This window comes from Bufo gargarizans, chromosome 2 (genome assembly GCF_014858855.1).
Source record: "Bufo gargarizans isolate SCDJY-AF-19 chromosome 2, ASM1485885v1, whole genome shotgun sequence".
NCBI classification, from domain to species: domain Eukaryota; kingdom Metazoa; phylum Chordata; class Amphibia; order Anura; family Bufonidae; genus Bufo; species Bufo gargarizans.
This window is the reverse complement of record NC_058081.1, coordinates 683,647,718-683,671,211: the sequence shown is the minus strand read 5'-3', so window position 1 is coordinate 683,671,211 and position 23,494 is coordinate 683,647,718. Positions and strand designations below refer to the sequence as shown.

Below are 23,494 nucleotides of genomic sequence, written 5' to 3'. Positions count from 1 at the left end.
GGTCCCCCTGCTCAGGAAGGCACATGTGCAGGCCCGTCTGAAGTTTGCCAATGAACACCTGAATGATTCAGAGAGTGACTGGGAGAAGGTGCTGTGGTCTGATGAGACCAAAATAGAGCTCTTTGGCATTAACTCAACTCGCTGTGTTTGGAGGAAGAAAAATGCTGCCTATGACCCCCAAAACACCGTCCACACCGTCAAGCATGGGGGTGGAAACATTTTGCTTTGGGGGTGTTTTTCTGCTAAGGGCACAGGACAACTTATTCGCATAAACGGGAAAATGGACGGAGCCATGTATCGTGAAATCCTGAGCGACAACCTCCTTCCCTCTGCCAGGAAACTGAAAATGGGTCGTGGATGGGTGTTCCAGCACGACAATGACCCAAAACATACAGCAAAGGCAACAAAGGAGTGGCTCAAGAAGAAGCACATTAAGGTCATGGAGTGGCCTAGTCAGTCTCCGGACCTTAATCCAATCGAAAACCTATGGAGGGAGCTCAAGCTCAGAGTTGCACAGAGACAGCCTCGAAACCTTAGGGATTTAGAGATGATCTGCAAAGAGGAGTGGACCAACATTCCTCCTAAAATGTGCGCAAACTTGGTCATCAATTACAAGAAACGTTTGACCTCTGTGCTTGCAAACAAGGGTTTTTCCACCAAGTATTAAGTCTTTTTTTGTTAGAGGGTTCAAATACTTATTTCACTCAATGAAATGCAAATCAGTTGCTATCTTTTATTTAAAGTTATTTTTTCGATTTTCCTTTTGATGTGCTATCTGCCACTGTTACAATAAACCTACCATTGAAATGATACTGTTCTGAGACTTTTCATTTCTTTGTCATTGGACAAACTTACAAAATCAGTGAGGGGTCAAATAATTATTTCCGCCACTGTATGTGTTCTCTACACATGGTTCACATCATATTAGTCATGATCCTCCCTATGGTCTGGTGAACCCTACTTTATCAACTGAGATGGCCTACGTTTTCTACAGGGTGATACTGTTTTAGGAAGAAAGCAGCCATATTTTCTAATCCTAGACAAGCCCTTTGCTTGTAAATTTCTCGACCCTCTCAACACTCAATATTAAGACCTCACTGAATAAAGCATGCTTCCCTTTTCAACCTGCTGTAGATTTCCATTGGCGGATATCTTTTAGTGGTATTAACAGAGTCTTTGTAGTTTACAGAGAGAACTCCAGTCCCTTTGTTTTAAGTATCAGTGAGGGTCTGGATTCATAAAGTCTACCAATAACATCTTCTACTTGCAGTATATTTGTAGATACCCTGTATGGACCATCCTTGTCTATCTATCTTGTGACGCCTTCCACAAGTAGGTGCTAATGATATGACAGACAGAACATTTTTCCAGCACTCAAAGGCGATGACTTTCAACATGGCTACGATGCTATATTAGGCTTCACTTTATCTTCAAAGCTAATTTTATACTGTACTGAGAAATATTATATTAAAAGGCATAGCGAATAATCACAATCTTTGCTAAAATTTTAGAAAATGAGACGTATTTATAATAATAACAGATCCCCCTTATTTAAAGCAGTTGTCTCAACTGAGATAGCTCCTTTTATTTTGTAGTGGTCATGGCAATCTGCTGATCGACATGGGTCAGGATCCCAGCATTAGCTCTTCAGCGGCCACTAAAGGGGAAATATAGTATTGCATGGCAGCCATTCATACTACAAGCAGGGGAACTCCTTCTATGACTTGCCATATGGACAGAGGTTGTCTTAGCCAGACAACCCCTTTTAGACTTACAGTCGGAGAGATGATTACTGGTCTGGCGACGTCATTACAATGATTAACTGCCCTCCCAAGGGCCAATCGAGAATCAGAAATCTATGTTATACCATAAGACAATGGCCCCACTTCCTTTTATTAAGATCTCTTAACTAATTAGGGCCATCAAAAAGACAAGTCTGAATTATCCAGGGACCACTTTTACTTGGCTGCAAATGCCCACCTTTAAAGGGGTTCTCCGGGCTCTCCTATATTGATGACCTATCCTCATAATAGGTCATCAATATCAGATCGGCAGGGGTCAGACTCCCTTGCTGATCAGCTGTATGAGGAGACGGCATGCGCAGTGTGCATGTGCTGTCTCCCTTCTCTATTCCTTTGCCATCGACAGCAGCGGTGAGCGGGAAGAGAGATGGGAGACAGCACATGCGCAACCAGAGCTGGTCATCTGACAAACCTTATCTCCAAACTACTAAGAGGTCATAAACACTTATTTAAGCCCCATTCTTATCAGTAACTGAGTGTTGAGGAGGTCAGAGAGGAGAGATAAGGAGTCCGTCAGCTCCTGGTCTGACGGAAAAGACAAAAAAAACTAAGAAATTTTGGGGTTGATCATGATTAGAGAACCGTGGCTTCTATCTTCCAGAAACAGCTCCATACTGGTTCAAGAGTTGTGAATGGGACTGAGCTGTCATACCACAAACAACCTGCAGACAGGTGTGGGGCTGTTTCTGGCAGAAAGAAGCTATGTTTTTCTAATCCTGCACAACCCTTTCAAATATGACAGTTAACATTTGGTTGGTTTTGATGGGACAATGCACTGGGGAGATCATAACCTTAGATAATTTTCTATCAGACTCTAATTAGAGGAAGCAATCAATGATATTATATCTGGCCTATGTTCTCCTCCCATCATGCGCATAGATTTCTTATTCTCTTGGAGGAACTTGTTCCTGTCCTCTCTTTGTCGCCCCCTGGTGGATAATGCTTTTCATATGAGCCGCCAAAAAGAAGCAGTGGAAAGGGAAGCCACATCTGCTCTGAGCCCATTTCCTGGTAAAAAAAAGGTGGCACATTTATCACTGTGTAAGCTAAAATGGTACTAACTGCCCAAATACTGCTTTCTTTCGGTAAGAAAATCAATTTGCAGGATGAAGGAGTCTCATTTTGACTATTCCTTTGTAGACATAGCACATGATTTTGCTCTTTTTCGGGGGGTTTCTCAGCTTTATGAATCTTCTGTTTCAGATTCGCGTTTGTCATGTCTAGTGTGTGCGGCAGAAAATGCGAAGAACTGCGAAGGAGAACTAACGGAATGTCCATTGGCCACTGACAAATGTATCTCAATTCATGAAGTAACAAAAATAGGTAAGTCACCAAGAGACCCTGTCCAGCCTGTCTAACCCCCCCACTCCTGCAATCTGCTGTCATTTCCCAAAGTGTGAGCCCCAAACTTTTGAATCAATTTACTGCAACCCCCCATCATTGAGCAGCAAATGGCATGGAAATGTCCCTGATTTCAATATGACAGACCCTCAAATCCAGCCCTGTGGCCTTCTCCCACCAGGCTCATGGAATTTGCTGCCCTCTATAACATAATGTACTTCCCTGTCAACAGCCAGCGGGATGTGAGGGTCCTTGGTCCTGTTGTGTGTGGGGTCTCTTCTTAATACGGCCATAATGGCTTCTTGGTTCCCATCCCCTATCTGCTCTCTATCTAACACTGAAAAAGTAAAGATTTGGAGTTGGACACTAAAGCCCTTCCCTTTGCCGGAACAGCCTGCCGGAGTTCCTTGGCACTAGTGTGAAACTAGCTTTAGCTGCACCTTTGCTCAGATGTTCCTGCTTCAACCACCTTTGGCCAGGACCTCCTGCTGCATTCAGCGCCTACATGGAAGGTACAACGGGATGTAGGCGGTACCAAGCAGGAAGGAAGCAGTGTTTATTGGCTTCTGCAGTTCCTGCTGCTAGTGTTGAGCAAACCGAAATCCACGAAGTGGACTTCGATCCAAATTCATGATAAATTAGATTTGCCGCAAAGCTAAATTTCCTCGTGCTTCATGGTAGTGAATCGATGTTACCTGAAATAGTGTAAAAAAAAAAAAAAAAGATCTTTAATCAAGATGGTGGTGGCTGGCCAGTCGCGAGAAAATGGATGAGGTAAGTATGATTTTTTTAAAGATTTTTTATTTATTTAACTCTCGTGGCATCTGAGGGATACAATGACGGGGAGCAGCACAATCGCCGTTCCCTGTCATTGCACCCACTACTTACAAAAAAATGTGCTTCTTGACCAAGTAAGGTGCATTCACATCACCGTTTAGCTTTCCGTTCTTCTGATCCGTCAGAAGAAGAGAGAGAGTATAAAAAAACTGGATCCTGTATAAAAACGGATCCTGTTGCATCAGTTATGCATAGGATTACACAGGATCCGTTTTTTTACAGGATCCAATAAAAAAAAACTGATCCTGTTGCATCAGTTGTCGTCCGTTTGAGCCATTTCCATCTAAGATCCGTTTTTTTAGACGGAAACAAAAGTACTGCATGTAGGACTTTTGTTTCCGTCTAAAAAAAACGGATCTCAGATGGAAATGGCTCAAACGGATGACAACTGATGCAACAGGATCAATGTTTTTTACTGGATCCTGTTTTTTGTTTCTCTCGGATGGATCAGAAGAATGGAAAGCTAAATGGTGACGTGAATGCACAAAGTGCATTTTTTTTGTAAAATTCGACGAAGCAACCAAATCAAATTTTGGAATACTTCGCTCATCTCTACCAGCTGCATTCAGCGCCCAAATCGAGGAGTTGTATAGGAATGTAAATTTTTATGTGAGTGCGAGAAAGCAGAAGGAGCTCCATGCTTACCGGCCGGGACCTCCACCTTGGTTTCTCCTGGGTATGCCTTTGCATTACAACTATTATTCCTAAGTCATCTTTGTGAGCACGGATATTTCTAGATATAGATTGCAGTCATTGTCCTGGGACAAGAACTCTACCCTTAGGCTTCTTGCAGACAAACGTAAGGGCTCTGTGCCCGTGCTGCAGTCCGTGGGCGCGAAGAATGCGGATCGCGACCATATTCACTTGAATGGGTTTCGCAATCCGTCCGTTCTGCAAAAAGATAGGACAAGTTCTATCTTTTTGCGGAACGGAAGCACGGAACGGAACACCACAGAAGAACTTCGTAGTGCTTCTGTTCCGTGGTTTCGTTCTGTTCCGCACCGCATCTCCGGATTTAGGGACCCATTGAAGTGAATGGGTCCGCATCTGTCATGCGGAATGCACATGGCCGGTGTCCCATGTATTGCGGACCCGCCGTATGCGGGCCGCAATACGGCCAGAGACACAAGAGGCCTTAAGTGGATGAACTAAGTGGATGCAATATACCCTAAAAACGTGAATCATTGCATTTTTCCTTCTTTTTGAGTAAGAGGGTGCCCCCCTCCACTGAGCTTCTGCCATGACGTGCCCTTACTACACGCACAGTAATACATGCACCTGGCATTTCTATGGGTAAAGTCTCTACAACCTCAGTGGTTGATGATCTGGAAATCATTAGTAAGGAGCAGGAAGCATTAAAATAAGAAAGAACGCACATTACCGAGGTTTGTGCTAATGAACGAGCGATGACTTCCTGAAGGTAAGGACATCAGGATCTGAGAGGCTAATTATAATAACCTGGAGGATTTCATTAGGTTTACAAAAAAAAAAAAGAAAGACAATAAAAATTAACAAAAATAACAGTGGTGAGCGAATTTCTTGAAATTCATGTCGGGTCCGATTCTATCGAATTGCGTGTCAAAATCATGTGATTTTATTGGACCCTTGTGCAGAAGAATTTTGCCCGCTTCAGAATGTAAACAACTAAGCTGGCATCTTGCCATGCTCATCAAGGGCCCAGTTCTTTCAGGCTTCGCTCTGCACTGCAATGGCCAGTGTTGTCATCATGCAGTACCCCAGCAGGACTACTGCAAAGGTTTAACTAATACCGAACAGTTAATGCAATATACTTGAGTTAAATGTTGTAATTTGTCGTGTTTCATGTGAACTCAACAGCACTGTATTAGCAACCTAACAGTTAATGTTAGGCAGACTGTTTAGATTACCAGGTGATGGACTAGGTCTGCCCCCATGGTCAGTGAGAGTGAGAGTCTAGTCTATGGAAAGCTAAAGGCAAGAGGTCTATGTGGACAGTTCCTGCAGAAGCTAGGTCCAAGCTCAGAGAACCCATATCTGACCCTACAGCTGCCAGAAAAGCTTTAAAATCTTTACTATCAGAGTACACCGAAAGGGAAGGAGACCAGACATCTTGGAAGGTCCAGAACTCAAATGCCGTGCATTGAACTCAAACAGCAAGGAATTGTACACGTTTATGGCGGAAAGGCTTTGCTTCTGTGGAGGGGAATACTGCTGATGCATCCGCCATACTTTGGCTTGGCAATCCATATCTCCTAACCCTCAGTCCGGGAACTGCAGAAGAAATTAATAATGACCTCATTGCATGCCCGTGGTTCTGCTGAGAGACTATAAAGAGTTTTTTGGAAAGAGAGGGACAGGGAATAATGCAAGTCCCATGACTGTTGCTTCTACACTGCTATTGAGAAAGGATTGGAACTGTGACTTTTTCTGCTGCACCCATCATTAAAGTTAGTAAAGAGAAGCCATATTTATTGCAATGAACAGGCCTTGTTATTGTCTCCATCATTCGCTGGCCCCTGCATCTGCACTCCTGCCTTGCACCCATTCAAACCTACTCCATCAAGGGTACCCCAACTACCACCAGACAGAAGCCCCGATACAAGATGTGCCCTAAGGAAAGAAGGGATGCACGGCAGGGCCCAAGCAAGTGACACACAACCCTGGTGAGCTGCCATTGCCTTACGTCTAAACACATGCTCCCAGCTGAGGTGGTCTGGTGGACGATGTAAATATTCACCGCTTTATTCTGCTCATAAAGATGGTCCAGAATATTCCATTCTATTGAAATGTCACAGATCAAGCAGTGCAAAAGCAGAACTTTTTGTCGCTGCAAGTCCAGAAGGGCTTTTTTTTACCATGTACCCCATGCAGGGATCATGTGTTATCTCCCCCAAATGCAGCACTTACACAATGTTCCGGCTATTATCGCAGACCGTGTTGCCCAGTTGTAGTTGGTGAGGAGACATATTTATCTTTTGAACTTTGCTGCTTGATACACATTTGCAACTGAGCCTTTGTGTGGTAACTCTCTTCTAGGCCGATCAAGTCTAACACGGCATGGCAATTCCTCATTTTAAATATATGATAGGAGGGAGGGTAGTGGAAGCAACACTCTGTGATGTGCCACCCCCATGGCATATCATGTCCTAGGTCTATAGAAATGCAGAGTGGCGTGGTGCGGCCCTTAATAGTCTTTGAGTGTGTCACGGTGCTCATACCTGGATAAAGCCGATCCCCAGGGTTAGGCTCCGAAACAATAAAGGGGAGAGTAATGGTGGGGAATAAGTCGAGTCCAGACTCTTATAAAGATCAACAGCTTTACTTGCATCAACTTGCATCCTGACAATATTCAGGCTTTCTCCTGGTTCCAGCAGGCTTTGGCATAAACTGTCAGGCAAACTTCAGTACTCTGCTCTATTCTAGAAGCTGAACTTCAGGACTGTTCTGGTATCTCTGGAGTGAGGTGCTTTTGGCTGCTGACCCCCTCGTGATACTCTGTCTGTAAATCTATAATGAGTCAGGGAGTTACTTCCCTTCGGAGAGACTGCTACATGTTTTATGTCTTCTTAGCTCAACTATAAGTAAAACGGAATAAACTAGAACTGCAATTTCCTTCCTTCTTATAGAAAGCAGTACTGGCCCACTTCTGTCCAAAAGGGGGAGAATGGAATGGTAAGTTTCATTCTATCTAAAAAATAGCTCTGCCATATACACACCGCCACCTGCTGGTGAACCAGGCATATTCACGTACAAAATAGCTTCATAACAATTATTATTGATGCACGATGACAGAGGACCTGGAAATAAATACACATATGGCATAAATGTTAGACCATTAGAGAGAGTAGCGGAGTGCAGAAATGGTCATACCACTTCAGGGTATAATAACTCTGTTATTGTCCATTAAGTAGGCCTGCAACTGAGTAGGAAATTGAGCTGGAGGTGGCTACGCACTTGGTGTGTGAACCAGACACAAACGTGGAGATGTCATGGAGACTTGGCCTTGTTGCTGCGGTGTTACAATGCTGCTGCTACGCAAAACATTGACCCAGTGAGAGGTTAAAGTCATGTACTGTCCCTGTCAGTAATAGCTGATTCAGGTGTCCATGATGGCGTGCAACTTGCTGCACAGCAATAATTGCAAGGAGTGACCGACGTTCTCCACCACTTTACAGTACAAGACAAAGATGACTTTTTGTGAGAAATAATGGATGCAATGTATCTCCCAGTGAGGCTGAGCTTGGGCCATTAGCTCCCTAAAGGCTGTGAAATTGACTAAGTGGTAGAGCAGCGACTGCACTGCCAGAATCTTGACAGGAGGGAGTTCAGTTGGCACCAAGCAGATTGCTGGGAAGTAGAGTAGTCCCCTGACCATACATTCCATTATGGATGGCTGGTGATGTAGGGCAAGGAGGAGTCTGAGTGAGTAAAGCAGGAGCTGATGATGTTGAGGACAAAACTGTACTGCTTGTGGATGCATCCTAGCTGCTACAATGATAATTGGCAGAAGAAGGACAGTCTTGTTCCAATTGCTGGCTAATTTGATTCTTCTATGTAAGCAGATAATGCTTCCTAGTGTGCTGATGAAGAACCATACTTCCTATATTTGTGTGTGAATGTTCACAACTTATTTTTAGCCTATAGATATTGTACACAGCAACGGTCTTGGGCGCAGGCACACAACTCCTCAACAGGAAGACTATATTAAATATCTTTCATAGCACATGGAGGTTTGTCTCTTCTTAGGAAAAAAGTATATGGGTCACTGGAATGAGTAGAGCTAAAACGTAACTTTTATTAAAGTAACTAAAGGTAACACAAAGTGATTGTGCAAAAATAACAATCAAAGGATCAGTCACCTCAATTCACAAAGGAAAATCAGGCAACCCTGCTTAACAGGGAACTGTACTAATGTGTGCTGATGGTCCCAAGTAATGATGTTCAGACAGGGGGTACCCAGATCGGACCAGTATCCAGTACATGTACCCTTAGTAGTGGGTAATTCGAGAACAGCCAGTATTGGGTATAGAGCTGGGTGTTAAGTAAATGAGGCTCATTTGTTTACTCCAGACCCAGAATATACTCTGAGTAGCGATCAATGGTCGTGTGTGCAGGCTGATAATTTATTTGCCGGTAAAGCAGACTTGTCCTATGCACTGGACCAATGACACAAGTGATCAGTTTTGCTGACCACTATATTTTTCTATGTCATCACCCACTGAACTGGTACACTACTTATAAAGAGGAGGGCTGCATTCATAAGGCTGGTGCTCACATTATAGCCTCTATCATGTATGCCAGGTCTTGATTCCACAAGCAGGATCCGTAGCACACAGCCCCGGTCTCTCTAGTGCCTAGGTTGTCGTCCCCAGCCTGCGATGCATACACCCAGGCTGGATTGGTCAGGTGAACCAGGTGCTGAGTACTGATGCTGGCTACTATCTCTCAATGCATTTCTGTGTTTGTGATTCATGCGAGCACTACCTCAGAAGAGAGTTTATATCAGATGTGAATGCAGTAACATTGGTCTACCACAGTTGATGGTGTGTGGGCGCCTGCCAACACTAGAGTGGGCATAAAAAGTAGATGCTCAACTAGGAGGGGGAAGTGAAGACACAGATAATGTAAATGAAGTTCTTCTCTGGGGCTGCGAGGAAGAAGAGCAGGAAGAATGCTGTGATCCCTGGCAGAGTGTCAGACTCAGAAGGGATTTCAACATCGTCTTACTGTTGCTGAAATGATGTATAAGCCAACTAGTCCACTCTGCTATCATCTTCCTCCTCAATAATAATATGGTGCTTGAAGGAAGCAAAGAAGCTGTGGTTCAATCACTACAGCCATGCACATTCTCACTTCCAGATGCAGTGGCACAGTTCCTTTACAGATGGTTTACTACTAGTGATGGACAAACATCGGCCGGGACGATTCGTGAAAGCAATCGCATGGACGCGATCAAATGTTGGCGAACTGCAAGTTCACTTTAATGGCAGGTGAACATGAAAAACCTTCAGGTCATATTTGCAGTCACCAAATACTTACTAGAAGTGCACAAATAGCCCAAAAACATGGACAGTGACATACCAGAGGGGGATCAATGGCAAAAATTCCCACAAAAAATATTTATTTTAATCAGGGGCCATTTTTATGTGTTTTAAAGAGAAACTCTCAAAAAGGTGCCCTGCTGGAGCATAGAAAAATAGTATTTTAGTACAAGGCCCCAAAAATGAGGCATTCACCTGACATAAAAGAACAAGTGATTATGTGGCTGGAGGTACATTAGATGGCAGGTGGATAACAAGGCTGGAGGTACATTAGGCGGTTACCATATAACAATTTTACTGTTGGCCAGTTAGATTACAGGCCCCAAAAATTATGCAGTCACCGTACAGAAAATATTAACTCATTATGTGGCTGGAGGTATATTAGATGGTCATTGGATATCAATTTTACTGCAGACCAGTGGAGTACAGGCCCCAAACATTAGGCATTCACCTGACATCAAGTGATTATGTGGCTGGAGGTATATTAAATGGTCAGTGGATATCAATTTTACTGCAGGCCAGTACAAATACATGTCAAATACATATGTTTAAAAGAACTAAAAATATAAAAATGGATTAAAAATATGGCTAACGAAATCCCCCCTCTTGAAAAAAAGCCATTGGTAATAGTTGAAATTCAATTAAACGTGGTCGTCACAGGTGTTGAATTCCTCCGAGAGCCATGCATCATTTATTTTTAGAAAGGGGTAGTCCACACTGTCGTTAGCTAGGCGAGTGCTCTTATCGGTCACGATTCTCCCTGCTGCGCTGAACGTCCTTTCGGACAGGACACTCGACGAGGGACAAGCCAAGAGTTCCATGGCAAATTGTGCCAGCTCTGGCCACAGGTCAGGCCTGCACACCCAGTAGTCAAGGGGTTCCTTGCTTCTCAGAGATTTAACCCGATGTAGTCGGACACCTGTCGGTCTAAGCGTTCCCTGAGGCTGGATCCAGAGGGCGGCTGTCAATGGGTTGGCTGCAAGAATAATCTTATATCCGAAATGACCAACACATCTTCAAACCGCCCTCTTCTTGCATGCACGGTGGGATTGGTACCTGCAACTGTTTCTCTGTGGGTCTAAATTCCTCTGCCAGCGCATGCAACAGCAGAATGCAGCATCTCTCGAAGCAAGGCCTGGAAATGCTGCATTCTGACAGCCCTCTCTGATGCTCGTAACATGTCTGCCATTTTGTGTTTGTAGCGGGGGTCTAAGTACGTTACCACTCAGTACTGGTCCATGCTCTTTATGCTTTTTATACGGGGGTCCCTCTTCAAACATGAAGGCCCCCATTTGCACTAAATTGGAAGCTGTGGAGCGCCCTGGCTCATGCTCATCGTCCAGGAGAATGTCATCCTTGGTCTCCTCCCCCCATCCACGGGCTACACCAGGTTTCCCAGAAAAGGTTAAAGCCTGCTTTTCTTGCTCCTCCTCATCCTCCCCCAGCCACCATCCTCCTCTGACTCCTCTTCAGACTCCTGCTGATTTGTCTCAGATGGTGTAGCCCCCCCTGGGAATTCATTCAGCATTGCGACTTCCTAATCTTCCTGCTCCTTGACGGCTTGATCAATGACACAACGCAATGCACGCTCCAGAATGAAAGCATATAGTACGATGTCACTGATGGCGCCCCGGCTGCTACTGACCAGTTTGGTGATCTCATCAAATGGCCGCAGAAGTCTGCATGCATTGCGCATGAGCAGCCACTGGTGCGGTAAAAAAAAACAAGCTCCCCAGAACCTGTCTTGCTGCAGAGTTCGTACAGGTAGTCGTTAATGGCACGTTGCTGCTGGAGCAGCCTATCAAGCATATACAAGGTGGAGTTCCAGCGCGTCGGGCAGTCACAAATCAGACATCTGAAGGGCAAGTGGTGTCACCGCTGAACGTCAGCAAGGCGAGCTATGGCCGTGTAAGAGATTTTCCTGTCCTGACGCAAGATGTCCTGGACCCCGGGGGTATTTGGCAACGAAACGCTGCACGACTAAGTTCAGGACGTGTGCTATGCACGGCACATGTGTCATTTTGCCCTGTTTTAGCGAGCTCAGCAGATTGGCACCGTTGTCACACACCATTTTACCAACTGTCAAATTGAGCTAAAAGGAGTGCAGGAGTGGTGTGGCTCTTGGCTTTCAGGCACAACAGCCGCAGCACAGCATGGAAACGTCTCACCTGGCACCAGGGGCGTAGCTAGAACTGACTGGGCCCCACAGCAAATTTTTGTACTGGGCCCCTCCCAAACTTAATGGACGCACTCATACACACACTCGCCACATACATGGACGCACTCACCACATACATGGACGCACTCATACACGTACTCACCATATACATGGACGCACTCATACACGTACTCTCCACATACATGGACGCACTCATACAGGCACTCACCATATACATGGACGCAGTCATACACGCATTCACCACATACATGGACGCACTCATAAAGGCACTCACAACATACATGGACGCACTCATACACGCATTCACCACATACATGGACGCACTCATAAAGGCACTCACAACATACATGGACGCACTCATACAGACACTCACCACATACATGGACGCACTCATACAGGCACTCACCATATACATGGACGCACTCATACAGGCACTCACCATATACATGGACGCACTCATACACGTACTCACCACATACATGGACGCACTCATACAGGCACTCACCATATACATGGACGCACTCATACACGCATTCACCACATACATGGACGCACTCATAAAGGCACTCACAACATACATGGACGCACTCATACAGGCACTCACCACATACATGGACGCACTCATACAGGCACTCACCATATACATGGACGCACTCATACAGGCACTCACCATATACATGGACGCACTCATACACGTACTCACCACATACATGGATGCACTCATACAGGCACTCACCATATACATGGACGCACTCCTACACGCATTCACCACATACATGGACGCACTCATACAGGCACTCACCATATACATGGACGCACTCACCACATACATGGACGCACTCATACAGGCACTCACCATATACATGGACGCACTCCTACACGCATTCACCACATACATGGACGCACTAATACACTCACCACATACATGGACGCACTCATACACGCATTCACCACATACATGGACGCACTCATACACGTACTCACCATATACATGGACGCACTCATACAGGCACTCACCATATACATGGACGCACTCATACAGGCACTCACCATATACATGGACGCACTCATACAGGCACTCACCATATACATGGACGCACTCCTACACGCATTCACCACATACATGGACGCACTCATACACGCATTCACCACATACATGGACGCACTCATAAAGGCACTCACAACATACATGGACGCACTCATACAGGCACTCACCACATACATGGACGCACTCATACACGTACTCACCATATACATGGACGCACTCATACAGGCACTCACCATATACATGGACGCACTCATACAGGCACTCACCATATACATGGACGCACTCATACAGGCACTCACCATATACATGGATGCACTCATACAGGCACTCACCATATACATGGACGCACTCATACACGCATTCACCACATACATGGACGCACTCATACAGGCACTCACCATATACATGGAGGCACTCATACACTCACCACATACATGGACGCACTCATACAGGCACTCACCACATACATGGACGCACGTATACAGGCACTCACCATATACATGGACGCACTCATACACGCATTCACCACATACATGGACGCACTCATACAGGCACTCACCACATACATGGACGCACGTATACAGGCACTCACCATATACATGGAGGCACTCATACACTCACTACATACATGGACGCACTCATACACGCATTCACCACATACATGGACGCACTCATACAGGCACTCACCATATCCATGGAGGCACTCATACACTCACCACATACATGGACGCACTCATACAGGCACTCACCACATACATGGACGCACGTATACAGGCACTCACCATATACATGGACACACTCATACACGCATTCACCACATACATGGACGCACTCATACAGGCACTCACCACATACATGGACGCACGTATACAGGCACTCACCATATACATGGAGGCACTCATACACTCACTACATACATGGACGCTCTAATACAGGCACTCACTACATACATGGATGCACTCATACAGGCACTCACCATATACATAGACGCACTCATACAGGCACTCACCATATACATGGACGCACTCATACACGCATTCACCACATACATGGACGCACTCATACAGGCACTCACCATATACATGGACGCACTCACCACATACATGGACGCACTCATACAGGCACTCACCATATACATGGACGCACTCCTACACGCATTCACCACATACATGGACGCACTAATACACTCACCACATACATGGACGCACTCATACACGCATTCACCACATACATGGACGCACTCATACACGTACTCACCATATACTTGGACGCACTCATACAGGCACTCACCATATACATGGACGCACTCATACAGGCACTCACCATATACATGGACGCACTCATACAGGCACTCACCATATACATGGACGCACTCCTACACGCATTCACCACATACATGGACGCACTCATACACGCATTCACCACATACATGGACGCACTCATAAAGGCACTCACAACATACATGGACGCACTCATACAGGCACTCACCACATACATGGACGCACTCATACACGTACTCACCATATACATGGACGCACTCATACAGGCACTCACCATATACATGGACGCACTCATACAGGCACTCACCATATACATGGACGCACTCATACAGGCACTCACCATATACATGGATGCACTCATACAGGCACTCACCATATACATGGACGCACTCATACACGCATTCACCACATACATGGACGCACTCATACAGGCACTCACCATATACATGGAGGCACTCATACACTCACCACATACATGGACGCACTCATACAGGCACTCACCACATACATGGACGCACGTATACAGGCACTCACCATATACATGGACGCACTCATACAGGCACTCACCACATACATGGACGCACGTATACAGGCACTCACCATATACATGGACGCACTCATACACGCATTCACCACATACATGGACGCACTCATACAGGCACTCACCACATACATGGACGCACGTATACAGGCACTCACTATATACATGGAGGCACTCATACACTCACTACATACATGGACGCACTCATACACGCATTCACCACATACATGGACGCACTCATACAGGCACTCACCATATACATGGAGGCACTCATACACTCACCACATACATGGACGCACTCATACAGGCACTCACCACATACATGGACGCACGTATACAGGCACTCACCATATACATGGACACACTCATACACGCATTCACCACATACATGGACGCACTCATACAGGCACTCACCACATACATGGACGCACGTATACAGGCACTCACCATATACATGGAGGCACTTATACACTCACTACATACATGGACGCTCTAATACAGGCACTCACTACATACATGGATGCACTCATACAGGCACTCACCATATACATGGACGCACTCATACAGGCACTCACCATATACATGGACGCACTCATACACGCATTCACCACATACATGGACGCACTCATACAGGCACTCACCATATACATGGACGCACTCACCACATACATGGACGCACTCATACAGGCACTCACCATATACATGGACGCACTCCTACACGCATTCACCACATACATGGACGCACTAATACACTCACCACATACATGGACGCACTCATACACGCATTCACCACATACATGGACGCACTCATACACGTACTCACCATATACATGGACGCACTCATACAGGCACTCACCATATACATGGACGCACTCATACAGGCACTCACCATATACATGGACGCACTCATACAGGCACTCACCATATACATGGACGCACTCCTACACGCATTCACCACATACATGGACGCACTCATACACGCATTCACCACATACATGGACGCACTCATAAAGGCACTCACAACATACATGGACGCACTCATACAGGCACTCACCACATACATGGACGCACTCATACACGTACTCACCATATACATGGACGCACTCATACAGGCACTCACCATATACATGGACGCACTCATACAGGCACTCACCATATACATGGACGCACTCATACAGGCACTCACCATATACATGGATGCACTCATACAGGCACTCACCATATACATGGACGCACTCATACACGCATTCACCACATACATGGACGCACTCATACAGGCACTCACCATATACATGGAGGCACTCATACACTCACCACATACATGGACGCACTCATACAGGCACTCACCACATACATGGACGCACGTATACAGGCACTCACCATATACATGGACGCACTCATACACGCATTCACCACATACATGGACGCACTCATACAGGCACTCACCACATACATGGACGCACGTATACAGGCACTCACCATATACATGGAGGCACTCATACACTCACTACATACATGGACGCACTCATACACGCATTCACCACATACATGGACGCACTCATACAGGCACTCACCATATACATGGAGGCACTCATACACTCACCACATACATGGACGCACTCATACAGGCACTCACCACATACATGGACGCACGTATACAGGCACTCACCATATACATGGACACACTCATACACGCATTCACCACATACATGGACGCACTCATACAGGCACTCACCACATACATGGACGCACGTATACAGGCACTCACCATATACATGGAGGCACTCATACACTCACTACATACATGGACGCTCTAATACAGGCACTCACTACATACATGGATGCACTCATACAGGCACTCACCATATACATGGACGCACTCATACAGGCACTCACCATATACATGGACGCACTCCTACACGCATTCACCACATACATGGATGCACTCATACAGGCACTCACCATATACATGGACGCACTCACCACATACATGGACGCACTCACCACATACATGGACGCACTCATACAGGCACTCACCATATACATGGACGCACTCCTACACGCATTCACCACATACATGGACGCACTAATACACTCACCACATACATGGACGCACTCATACACGCATTCACCACATACATGGACGCACTCATACACGTACTCACCATATACATGGACGCACTCATACAGGCACTCACCATATACATGGACGCACTCATACAGGCACTCACCATATACATGGACGCACTCATACAGGCACTCACCATATACATGGACGCACTCCTACACGCATTCACCACATACATGGACGCACTCATACACGCATTCACCACATACATGGACGCACTCATAAAGGCACTCACAACATACATGGACGCACTCATACAGGCACTCACCACATACATGGACGCACTCATACACGCATTCACCACATACATGGACGCACTCATACACGTACTCACCATATACATGGACGCACTCATACAGGCACTCACCATATACATGGACGCACTCATACAGGCACTCACCATATACATGGACGCACTCATACAGGCACTCACCATATACATGGATGCACTCATACAGGCACTCACCATATACATGGACGCACTCATACACGCATTCACCACATACATGGACGCACTCATACAGGCACTCACCATATACATGGAGGCACTCATACACTCACCACATACATGGACGCACTCATACAGGCACTCACCACATACATGGACGCACGTATACAGGCACTCACCATATACATGGACGCACTCATACACGCATTCACCACATACATGGACGCACTCATACAGGCACTCACCACATACATGGACGCACGTATACAGGCACTCACCATATACATGGAGGCACTCATACACTCACCACATACATGGACGCTCTAATACAGGCACTCACTACATACATGGACGCACTCATACAGGCACTCACCATATACATGGACGCACTCATACAGGCACTCACCATATACATGGACGCACTCATACAGGCACTCACCATATACATGGACGCACTCCTACACGCATTCACCACATACATGGACGCACTCATACACGCATTCACCACATACATGGACGCACTCATAAAGGCACTCACAACATACATGGACGCACTCATACAGGCACTCACCACATACATGGACGCACTCATACACGCATTCACCACATACATGGACGCACTCATACACGTACTCACCATATACATGGACGCACTCATACAGGCACTCACCATATACATGGACGCACTCATACAGGCACTCACCATATACATGGATGCACTCATACAGGCACTCACCATATACATGGACGCACTCATACACGCATTCACCACATACATGGACGCACTCATACAGGCACTCACCATATACATGGAGGCACTCATACACTCACCACATACATGGACGCACTCATACAGGCACTCACCACATACATGGACGCACGTATACAGGCACTCACCATATACATGGACGCACTCATACACGCATTCACCACATACATGGACGCACTCATACAGGCACTCACCACATACATGGACGCACGTATACAGGCACTCACCATATACATGGAGGCACTCATACACTCACCACATACATGGACGCTCTAATACAGGCACTCACTACATACATGGACGCACTCATACAGGCACTCACTACATACATGGACGCACTCATACACTCACTACATACATGGACGCACGTATACAGGCACTCACCATATACATGGAGGCACTCATACACTCACTACATACATGGACGCACTCATACACGCATTCACCACATACATGGACGCACTCATACAGGCACTCACCATATACATGGAGGCACTCATACACTCACCACATACATGGACGCACTCATACAGGCACTCACCACATACATGGACGCACGTATACAGGCACTCACCATATACATGGACGCACTCATACACGCATTCACCACATACATGGACGCACTCATACAGGCACTCACCACATACATGGACGCACGTATACAGGCACTCACCATATACATGGAGGCACTCATACACTCACTACATACATGGACGCTCTAATACAGGCACTCACTACATACATGGACGCACTCATACAGGCACTCACTATATACATGGACGCACTCATACAGGCACTCACCATATACATGGACGCACTCACCACATACATGGACGCACTCACCACATACATGGACGCACTCATACAGGCACTCACCATATACATGGACGCACTCCTACACGCATTCACCACATACATGGACGCACTAATACACTCACCACATACATGGACGCACTCATACACGCATTCACCACATACATGGACGCACTCATACACGTACTCACCATATACATGGACGCACTCATACAGGCACTCACCATATACATGGACGCACTCATACAGGCACTCACCATATACATGGACGCACTCATACAGGCACTCACCATATACATGGACGCACTCCTACACGCATTCACCACATACATGGACGCACTCATACACGCATTCACCACATACATGGACGCACTCATAAAGGCACTCACAACATACATGGACGCACTCATACAGGCACTCACCACATACATGGACGCACTCATACACGCATTCACCACATACATGGACGCACTCATACACGTACTCACCATATACATGGACGCACTCATACAGGCACTCACCATATACATGGACGCACTCATACAGGCACTCACCATATACATGGACGCACTCATACAGGCACTCACCATATACATGGATGCACTCATACAGGCACTCACCATATACATGGACGCACTCATACACGCATTCACCACATACATGGACGCACTCATACAGGCACTCACCATATACATGGAGGCACTCATACACTCACCACATACATGGACGCACTCATACAGGCACTCACCACATACATGGACGCACGTATACAGGCACTCACCATATACATGGACGCACTCATACACGCATTCACCACATACATGGACGCACTCATACAGGCACTCACCACATACATGGACGCACGTATACAGGCACTCACCATATACATGGAGGCACTCATACACTCACCACATACATGGACGCTCTAATACAGGCACTCACTACATACATGGACGCACTCATACAGGCACTCACCATATACATGGACGCACTCATACAGGCACTCACCATATACATGGACGCACTCATACAGGCACTCACCATATACATGGACGCACTCCTACACGCATTCACCACATACATGGACGCACTCATACACGCATTCACCACATACATGGACGCACTCATAAAGGCACTCACAACATACATGGACGCACTCATACAGGCACTCACCACATACATGGACGCACTCATACACGCATTCACCACATACATGGACGCACTCATACACGTACTCACCATATACATGGACGCACTCATACAGGCACTCACCATATACATGGACGCACTCATACAGGCACTCACCATATACATGGACGCACTCATACAGGCACTCACCATATACATGGATGCACTCATACAGGCACTCACCATATACATGGACGCACTCATACACGCATTCACCACATACATGGACGCACTCATACAGGCACTCACCATATACATGGAGGCACTCATACACTCACCACATACATGGACGCACTCATACAGGCACTCACCACATACATGGACGCACGTATACAGGCACTCACCATATACATGGACGCACTCATACACGCATTCACCACATACATGGACGCACTCATACAGGCACTCACCACATACATGGACGCACGTATACAGGCACTCACCATATACATGGAGGCACTCATACACTCACCACATACATGGACGCTCTAATACAGGCACTCACTACATACATGGACGCACTCATACAGGCACTCACTACATACATGGACGCACTCATACACTCACTACATACAGTCATGTGAAAAAATTAGGACACCCTTTGAAAGCATGTGGTTTTTTGTAACATTTTTAATAAAAGGTTATTTCATCTCCGTTTCAACAATACAGAGAGATTAAAGTAATCCAACTAAACAAAGAAAACTGAAGAAAAGTCTTTTCCAGATCTTCTGTAAATGTCATTCTACAAAAATGCCTATTCTAACTGAGGAAAAAGATAGGACACCCTCACATGTATTCCCTCTTAAATTGGCTCAGATCTCACACAGGTATATCACACCAGGTGCACATAATTAGTAGATCGTTACTCTGCATGTTGAATGAGGCTTGCCCTATTTAAACCTCAGACATTTAGTTTGGTGTGCTCCTGACTGTTGAAGTGAGAGTGAGCACCATGGTGAGAGCAAAAGAGCTGTCAGAGGACTTCAGAAAAAAGATTGTAGCAGCCTATGAGTCTGGGAAGGGATTTAAAAAGATCTCAAAAGATTTTGAAATCAGCCATTCCACTGTCCGGAAGATAGTCTACAAGTGGAGGGCTTTCAAAACAACTGCCAACATGCCCAGGACTGGTCGCCCCAGCAAGTTCACCCCAAGAGCAGACCGCAAGATGCTAAAAGAGGTCTCCAAAAACCCTAAAGTGTCATCTCGAGAACTACAGCAGGCTCTGGCTACTGTTGATGTAGAAGTACATGCCTCTACAATCAGAAAGAGACTGTACAAGTTTAACTTGCATGGGAGGTGTGCAAGGAGGAAACCTTTGCTTTCCAAGAGAAACATCGAGGCCAGACTGACATTTGCCAGAGATAAAGTTGACAAAGACCAGGACTTCTGGAATAATGTTCTTTGGACAGATGAGTCCAAAATTGAATTATTTGGACACAACAGCAGAGGACATGTTTGGCGTAAACCAAACACAGCATTCCAAGAAAAGAACCTCATACCAACTGTGAAGCATGGAGGTGGAAGTGTCATGGTTTGGGGCTGCTTTGCTGCAGCAGGACCTGGTCAGCTCACCATCATAGAATCCACGATGAATTCTACTGTGTATCAGAAGGTGCTTGAAGAACATGTGAGACCATCAGTTAGAAAATTAAAGCTGAAGCGGAACTGGACCATGCAACATGACAATGACCCAAAACATACTAGTAAATCAACCAAAGATTGGCTGAAAAAGAAGATATGGAGAGTCCTGGAATGGCCAAGTCAAAGTCCAGATTTGAATCCCATTGAGATGCTGTGGGGTGACTTGAAAAGGGCTGTACGTGCAAGAAACCCCTCAAACATCTCACAGCTGAAAAAGTTCTGCATTGAGGAGTGGGGTAAAATTTCCTCAGACCGATGTCGAAGACTGGTAGATGGCTACAAGAACCGTCTCACTGCAGTTATTTCAGCCAAAGGAGGTAACACTCGCTATTAGGGGCAAGGGTGTCCTATCTTTTTCCTCAGTTAGAATAGGCATTTTTGTAGAATGACATTTACAGAAGATCTTGAAAAGACTTTTCTTCAGTTTTCTTTGTTTAGTCGGATTACTTTAATCTCTCTGTATTGTTGAAACGGAGATGAAATAACCTTTTATTAAAAATGTTACAAAAAACCACATGCTTTCAAAGGGTGTCCTAATTTTTTCACATGACTGTACATGGACGCACGTATACAGGCACTCACCATATACATGGAGGCACTCATACACTCACTACATACATGGACGCACTCATACACGCATTCACCACATACATGGACGCACTCATACAGGCACTCACCATATACATGGAGGCACTCATACACTCACCACATACATGGACGCACTCATACAGGCACTCACCACATACATGGACGCACGTATACAGGCACTCACCATATACATGGACGCACTCATACACGCATTCACCACATACATGGACGCACTCATACAGGCACTCACCACATACATGGACGCACGTATACAGGCACTCACCATATACATGGAGGCACTCATACACTCACTACATACATGGACGCTCTAATACAGGCACTCACTACATACATGGACGCACTCATACAGGCACTCACTACATACATGGACGCACTCATACAGGCACTCACCACATACATGGACAGACTCACATACGCACTCACCACATATATGGACATATATACTGTGTATATATATATATATATATATATATATACACACACACACACATTACATACACATGAACTTTCAAGTAGTTATACACCTATTTCTACAGACAGACACTATTTCTACAGACAGACACTTACCTTTCCTGTAGACAGCTGATGTCTGGTCCTCACAGGCAGCCTGGAGAAGTAGGTGCCATCACCCCTCTGTGCCATCCAGTGACAGCAGTAGTAGGTTTTAGGCGGGACCAGTCTCCCTCGTCCCACTCCCAGTCCCTCCTCCACACAGCAGGACAGGTAACAACCACCCCCAACCCCCCCCCCCCCCGGCCTGGCCCCGCCCCGGCCCCGCCCCCTCCACCGCCTGAGTCCGCCTCCTACTAACTAGAGGGACTGGGTGGGAGGACTCAGGAGGCGGACTCAG

The 23,494-nt window shown here is 46.0% G+C and overlaps 1 protein-coding gene across 1 annotated transcript in view; it reads left to right on the top strand.

Moving 5' to 3' along the window:
- Nucleotides 1-23,494, top strand: part of LOC122926976 (phospholipase A2 inhibitor and Ly6/PLAUR domain-containing protein-like) — a 46,767-nt gene that overhangs the window by 4,452 nt on the left and 18,821 nt on the right. Inside the window, exon 2 of the mRNA XM_044278509.1 lies at nucleotides 3,006-3,125. Within this exon, the coding sequence (XP_044134444.1) occupies nucleotides 3,006-3,125 (120 nt within the window). The remainder of the gene's footprint in view (nucleotides 1-3,005; nucleotides 3,126-23,494) is intronic.